The sequence below is a fragment of the Cupressus sempervirens genome, chromosome 5, assembly GCF_028749045.1.
Source record: "Cupressus sempervirens isolate cs-2001-9-10 chromosome 5, ASM2874904v1, whole genome shotgun sequence".
NCBI lineage: Eukaryota > Viridiplantae > Streptophyta > Pinopsida > Cupressales > Cupressaceae > Cupressus > Cupressus sempervirens.
The window spans coordinates 760,619,075-760,627,024 of NC_143122.1; the positions used below are offsets into that span (position 1 = coordinate 760,619,075).

The 7,950-nt window shown below is 31.2% G+C and overlaps 2 protein-coding genes across 2 annotated transcripts; both read right to left on the bottom strand.

The window, feature by feature from the left end:
* Positions 1 to 1,265: 1,265 nt before the first annotated feature.
* Positions 1,266 to 2,560, bottom strand: LOC149558130 (S-locus-specific glycoprotein S6-like). The gene has a single exon (XM_089786096.1). The coding sequence runs from the start codon at positions 2,553 to 2,555 to the stop codon at positions 2,034 to 2,036; it is 522 nt and encodes a 173-aa protein (XP_089642222.1). The 5' UTR covers positions 2,556 to 2,560; the 3' UTR covers positions 1,266 to 2,033.
* LOC149558131 (G-type lectin S-receptor-like serine/threonine-protein kinase At4g27290) lies at positions 1,505 to 2,024 on the bottom strand. Its single transcript, XM_089830662.1, has 2 exons — positions 1,939 to 2,024; positions 1,505 to 1,760 (listed from the first exon to the last, which is right to left on the bottom strand). Exons 1-2 carry the CDS (start codon positions 2,022 to 2,024, stop codon positions 1,505 to 1,507), a joined length of 342 nt encoding a protein of 113 aa, XP_089686788.1.
* Positions 2,561 to 7,950: the final 5,390 nt, after the last annotated feature.

Consider the following 7,950-nt stretch of genomic DNA (forward strand, 5'->3'; position numbering starts at 1 on the left):
CTTCAATAGTTCTTAATGTAGCACACCCTTTTATTATGCATTCTATTAAAGGAAAATAAATATCATTTCAGAGTGGATTAGAGACATGGACTATATCTCTAAGTAATATAGTCCTAGATTTAAAGTTTTTATCCTTTTTGGGTTCTCGTATTGTTATTTGTATCATACCTTTTTAAATTCCTTTTTTTGTGAACTACTAGTATTTGATGGTATCCATGGTGCTACACTATGTGTTCTTAGAGTCTCTAGGCTTTGCTTGAGACCCAATGTACTCAATTTTGTTTGTATTTCTTCTATCTAGCTCATGTTATTTTAGAATATCCAATAAACATTGAAGTATATTCATTATGCACTCAACTTTCTATTTTAATGTATTATAAGACTCTGTGTCTTTTTCCTCAAAAAGAAAAATGATGAGAAAAAATAGATTTATAACAAATTATCCACTTGCTTTAGAATGTACTTATTTTCCTCTCCTTCATATTCATGTTCTTTATTTTTGGTTCATCACCTTCCTCTTTTATAAATTAAATATATATAATGTACAAAATCCATATAATTACATATACTTTTTTCACATCATGAAAAATATTGGGTACTCATAAGTTCTAGTAAGCAATTGATACAATAATTTTTTATAGACAGTAATGAAGATTCTGTTGACTAAATTCTTGATTATACTTTAGATATCAATGGAGTTGTATAGTTGGTATTTTTCCATGATAGTACTTTTGTGGCCATTCATTCATAAAATAACTTAATTATTTTACTCATGAATAAAAAATCCAATTGAACATCATGCTTGTAAACATGCAATATTTTACATCTTAGTTACAAGTTGAATACTGTGTATTTGCATAATAAGGTTTTCATTTATTTTCAAGGAGTTCTTAGGATGATTATCATCATAATTCAAAGTTACATAGTATTGAAAAACAAAAAAAGTCATCCAATTGATTCTATAAACCTTTCACATAGCCATATACCTTAATATTGTCTCATTAGATCCCTAACCATTCATTGTGTCTTTTAATCCTTTTCATCCATCCTAGTACTCAAAATATTGGGAATTAAAAAGCAACATATGCATTAGACTAAAGATCATTGAAAGAAAGTTATGCTAGGCATTCAATGAACAATCGTCATCTCATTATCATGATCATATCAAGTCGAGCTAGGGTACATGCTACTTCAAATGCTCTATTTTAAATTAAATAATGATTCTCCATCCTTAGGCTGTGCATATGCAAATCAAGCATAAGACTATAACTCTTATAAATTTGACAAATACAATCATATACATTCACGACTAAACTAATATCTACTTCTTAAGAAGATTTGAAGTCACTATTATGCAATAAACTATTAGAAGAAAGGTTCATCACTCTAGTGTCATGAATTTTATTGTGTATGATAGTCATTATAGAAATTAAATTAAGAGTCCTATATAAGGTTAACATATTCATTAATAGAATATTAAATATGAAAAATGCTAAAGTGATTGTTAACAGCCGCTAGACCACCCGTCCTGAGACTCCCAGGCGCGCTTGTCTGCCGGGGCGAAGCCTTCCAAACAGGTGCAGAACTGAACATTGTTAGAGTTGCAGCTTCCATAGGCTCCACAAAGACCAAATACGTCGCATTGATCTCTAGGATGAGTAGCCACCAAGGTCCGTTTAATGCCATCAAACAAAGCATATTCTTGTATTCCTCCGGACTTGATTTGGAGAAGACGGGTGATCCCTTTCAGCAATCTACAACTGAGATACAAACCAGAGCTTGTATTTCGGAAAGTCGCATTGAAGTAGTCCCCGTTTACCAGTTATGGAACTCCACTCAAAAAATGACCCAGCAGTTTAATAATCATTTGTGATAGGAGATTAATAATCAGTGACTGCAATAGTTTGATTTTTCACATTCACACCACTCTCCCAATACTGGACAGAATTGTTCCATGTTAGCACGAACTGTAGGGCTCCAGATGGATCCAGCTGAATGGAGTAAAGACCAAGAGCGGGATCCATTGAATTTTTCTAACCGATTAACTTTTCCTGTCCACCGAACCACATTCCCGCCAAACCGGTATCTACAGGATAGTCGAAACTCTGCCAAACAATCTCAGAATTATTTGTGTTGCTCAACAATATAAAGTTACCAGAGTCTAACAGCACAGCCGGCGAGCACTTGTGGGAAATATTGACAGACCAAAGAGACGCACCCTCAGCGTCATACAGTCTGAGATTACCTTCTTTTGAAAGCTTCAAAACGCCAGGCTTGTTTTTCGCAGGGCTCTCCCTGTTGGCCACCCAAACGATGATTTGCTCTGATATGTTGGCGTACCAGATGCCAACATACCAGTTATTGCTTCCATTTGGGCTGAAAAATCCCAATTCAAACGTTCCATTCTTTAAAATTAACGTTTGATTTCCATTAAGGGAATCGCCCAAGGAAAGATAATCTCCCCTTGCAGTACCAGTAGATAAGCCATCACAGTTGATAATTATAACTAATGCAGTGAGAGAGAACATCATATATGCTGGAAGACGCATTTCCATATTGTTGATTTACATATGTGATGAGTTGATCAGATTGTATAGCCGAATTAGCTATCAGATTATCATCATTGCATATGAGTGCGCTAATGAGTGCGCTTATGAGTGCGCTTAATGTGCTGGTAAACTTTGAGAATAATAATCATTGCATATGAGTGCGCTAATGAGTGCGCTTGCTGGTAAACACATTAATTTAAGCATATTTCTTATCAGACACGTATTTAGCTGTGCGAATCTTTCGCGGAGCGACAAAGAAAGGGGATGCCAATGATAAGAAAAAACATTTAAAAAACAAAAAAACTTATGCATTGCTTGTGATTTTTTTTTATGAAAAATATTTAGTTGTATATAAATATATTAAAAATGTATTATTCTTCAAATAAGAAAATCATGTTTTCACTTGATGGTTAAAAGGAAGAGTGAAAATATAATATAGTCTAGAGTGCTTAAAAATGGGATGTGACCATTTTAATGACCACCTTAGTATACAAGTTTCAGATGTACGAGTCTCTCCTCATGTCGTATAAATTGTGCTTATTGGGTGGACTACTAATGTACATGATTTTCCAACCGTGCAAGGACCTTTTGGTGTTGTTTGTATGGTGTGTGTTTGTATAGTACATGCCTCCTATTGTGCAATGTTTGTATAGTGTGTGCCTCTTGTTCTTGGTTTTATTTGTATAGTGTGTGTCATACACTCTACTATCTATTCTCCAATGTTCATCTATACGACCTGCATTTGATACTCCTTACATCTTTAGTGTGTATGACCTACACTTATTGCCTTCCATACAGGATGTTTGTTGTCATATGTATGTCCTCATGTCTAGTACCTTCTATACAATTGCCTTCAATATGGTTTTTGTCTACACAGTCCCTGTCTTGGAGTCTCATACGATGTACTACAATAGTGGTTTCTTCTCCTCGTTGTTTGACCATACAATGTACAAAAGGTGGGAATATCTTGACCATATGGTGTGCGGCCTACAACTTGCTCCTCTTTCTAGTGCAACAAGTCTTCCTTTCAACTACTTCCATGAATTTTCCCCTCTCCCTTAGGTGATTTTGACCATACAATGTAAAAATGCCAAGAATATCTTGACCATACAATGTGCAGCCTACAACTTTCTCATCTTTCTAGTGCAGCAAGTCTTTCTTTTAGCTACGTCCATTAATTTTCCTTTCTCCCTCAGGTGGTTTTCTCAACTTCTTTCATGCAAAAATGTTTGGTTTCCCCTTAACTTTTCTAGTTTGTCCCTACCATCCACACCTTCCTTGTACTCACCGTAGTATGGAGGGAATTTGCCCCTTTCTTTGATTGCCAACATGTTGCAATGTGGGTCAAAAACATTATAATATTCTACTTGCCAGTGGAACAACCCATTTAAGGAACTAGTCTCATCCTTGAAACAAAACCCTAACCTTAGGATGTCTTCATCATCGAGTTCCACTCCTCTGTTTGTGTCTTCTCCTTGAGACTTGGAATCTAATATTAACTCCTAACTTATTGCTTGACTTCAAAGATCAATTGTGTATTTATTTCATCCACTTTCAATGGAGAGGGTATTCTTATTCCAATTGTGATTATTGTTTTCCCTAGTGAGACAACCTTTTCCTAGGAGAGCATTTTACCCCTTCCTCTCCAAAGAGATGAATACAAAGTCAAGAAGTAATTATTGTGTCCAAATGACCACTTTTTTCCCCATCAAGATTCCAATAGGCCTTTTTCCATGTTGATCTTCTCCTACAAGCTAGAATGTGGACAACCATAATATTTTAATCATAATTCAACAAATTCATGAATGTTAATTGTTTCCACTATATTTGTTGACTGATTTATGATAAAAGTCTAAGGTACTATTATCCCTTATATATCATATTTGTTGATCGATTAATGATAAAATACTAAGGTACTATTAGCTCTTATACATCACTTCATGCATGTATATTTCTAATAACTCTATGCATTCATGTTTCTCTTGGCCTAAAATTAATGTTTCAATTAGGCATATTTATTTAAAGAGGATATGAAGCATGTAACATGATGTACGAAGAGTGCCTAGTTGGTTGTGCATCTTGGTAATATCATTTTCAACATTCTTACATCTTTTTTCAAATAGTAATATAGCCACTTTTCAGATTATTACATTTATATAAGGAATCAAGATTTCATTTTCTTTAAAATGGGAAGGAGATGCTTTGTAATATTTTTAATGGGATCACCATTATTCTATATTGGTTCTCTTTAGGCAAGATTCTTAAAGGAGTCTCTAAGATCCATTAATTGCAGCTATCTTGTATAACTTACTCTAACAAATATATGCTAGAAGAGAGTAATATAAGTGCAAAAATAGTATTTTTGGTTGATGATGCATGAACATGTGTGAAGCTTTTGTTTGCCGACAACAATTTTGTGGTGGACTTTGAGTTATAGCTCCCACAATTTAAAAAATTAAAAAAAGAACCATGAAAGTTTCTTCTTGCAACCTATTAGTTTTGGGTGGAATCTTACCATGAATCTAGAGTCATTAAGTCAAAAAAGTCCATCCATCTAACTATCCTCAAAATATTTTAATTTATATATATATATATATATATATATATATATATATATATATATATATATATATATATATATATATATATATATATATATATATATATATATATATATATATATATATATATATATATATATATATATATTTTAAATTTATTAGTAACTCTAATAAGGATTCTCATTTCTCATATTGAAGTCTATGAAAATATATGATTTTTTGTACACCTACATAAATAATGTGTTCTTCAACTTCCATAAATATATCTAATTCCCTCATTATAGATAGACTGGTCCATAATTACTCATGGCTAAGTTTCTTTCTCAACTTATATTTAAATTTGCTTCAAAGATTCCACATATATAGATTCCAAGGCCGAATCGAAAGAGTTGACACTCTTATAACTAAGTTGTGTAAAAGAGTTAAAAATAATTTAAAGCCAAGCATCAAACTGAAGGGAAAATAGGAAAAAAGAAAAGATAAAAAAAAACTAATCAAGATTAATAAATTGAATTTAAAGAAAAAATCTAATAAGTTTGAAGAATTACTACTTATAGAAAAGGAACCAAGCTGCCCTTATTTGGGGCAAATTAAGCGCTATATTTCAATATCTAATATGTTAAATTTGGTGACATATTTATAGAGGAGAAATAATCAAGGTGACTTCATTGCAGCTCATGGTGGATGATGTTCCAATTTTGAGGAATGTTTTGTAGAGAAAGAGTGTTTAGAATCTTTATGGAAAAGCATGAATATATTTCACCCATTAAATTGCTAGATCAAAACAATTTAACTATATTTAAGCTACAAAGGGTAAAATGCTTAGAGTGTGAATTTATACCAAGGTTAACAATGCAATCCTCTATATTTCTACTCACATATAACATTCACCTTAAGCCAAAAAGATAATAAACATTACATTGAAAAATTATATTCTGTGTTACATATTGTGATACTTTAAATGGATGTACATTTTTTTTTGTTGTAATTATTCCCGTGGTTTGATCCCAAATGAATTGTTTCATTTCTTTTACATGCCTACATCTTTTATTGTATAACATGTGTGGGCCATAAGGATATATTTATGATCATACATCACTTGAAATTAATATTGGTGGTTAATATTGATAAAAAATCATGTCCTCTCATAGAAAATACTTTGTGTGTGTGTGTGTGTGTGTGTGTGTGTGTCTATATCTATATGTACATATATGTATATATATACATACATATATGAACATATACATATATACATACATATATATGTGTGTGTGTGTGTGTGTGTGTGTGTGTGTGTGTGCGCATACATACATACAAACATACATATGTACATCTATATATATATATATATATATATATATGTGTGTGTGTGTGTGTGTGTGTGTGTACATATATATGTACATACATACGTATATATGTACATATGCAAACACGCCCACACACACACACACACACATATATACATGTGTGCATGCAAATATATACATACATATATGTACATATATGTATATGTATATGTATATACATGTATGTAGATGTATATGTATATATATACATATATGTAGATGTATATATACATGTACATATATATATGTGTGTGTGTGTATGTATACGTACACACACACACACACACACACACACACACACACACACACACATATACATATATGTTATTCAAATATATAGTTTTATAATACAATATCATTAAAATATATAATTTTGTAAATCATGAACAATGTTATATAACATAGAACCAATCTTATAACACTATATATTTGATATTCAAGATAGATATATGATTCAATAATAAATATGTATATATATTAGCTTTTCAAAATAAATCTTTACTAATCATGTCATTTTCTTCATTTTCATGATAAACACTTCTTTCTGATTGCACGAACTTGTCAAAGTATTTTTCTATTTCCCCTTATTTGTTAATCAGTTTTTAAATGTCTTTTCTTGGTACACTTCAAATCTCAACTATTTTATATGTCTTGAGCGATGGGTTGTATTTTATACTTAGCCTTTTGAAGAACTACAAATTTTTACATGGTACAATTTTTTAAATAAAAAATATGGATGAAAGATGTCAATAGAACTATGTCCCTATGATCAATGCATGTTGAAAAATAAAATAGTTATTTCAAAAGTAGGGTAATCCTATTTTTTATCTAATTAATATGGAAATTAATAGTTGAAGATAATATATTATAATTTTAAATGTAGATGGAATTAAGCTAGGATTTAAAGTAATTTCACTTGCTTCTACTACATTTGCATTCTACATGTATTTAGTAATCTATATGCCCTTTGATTCCATACATTGTAATACAATGAGTTAAAAAAACAAATAAAAGAAATTATTATATGAATTCACAAGTGTAATTAATCAGAGTGTAGGGTATTGACTAAGGAAGAGGTGAATCTCAATTATTTCTTGAATAAGTTGAATAGCCAAAAGGGGTTGAGTTAGTTATTCTAACACACTTTGTAAAACATTTACTCTATTGGTAAGCTTATAATCATCAATAACAATTTAAAATAGGTCACTCACATACATTCTTACAATAGTAAGAAATGAGATGTGGACCACCTCAATTAATTCTATAAATCTCATGCATGCCAACATGTGATGAAGGTTATCTAATTCACTCATTTATAGTTGATAAGTTGAACATGTTACCTAATAGATATTACAAGTGAATCACACAAAAATTTACACTTCAAATAAGATCAAACCTAATTCAAAGATCTAACCTATATTTCGCAAAAAAAATAGAACTATCACTAAACACTAATAAGAATAAACATTTGAAGCACGTTTTTTGGTGATCACA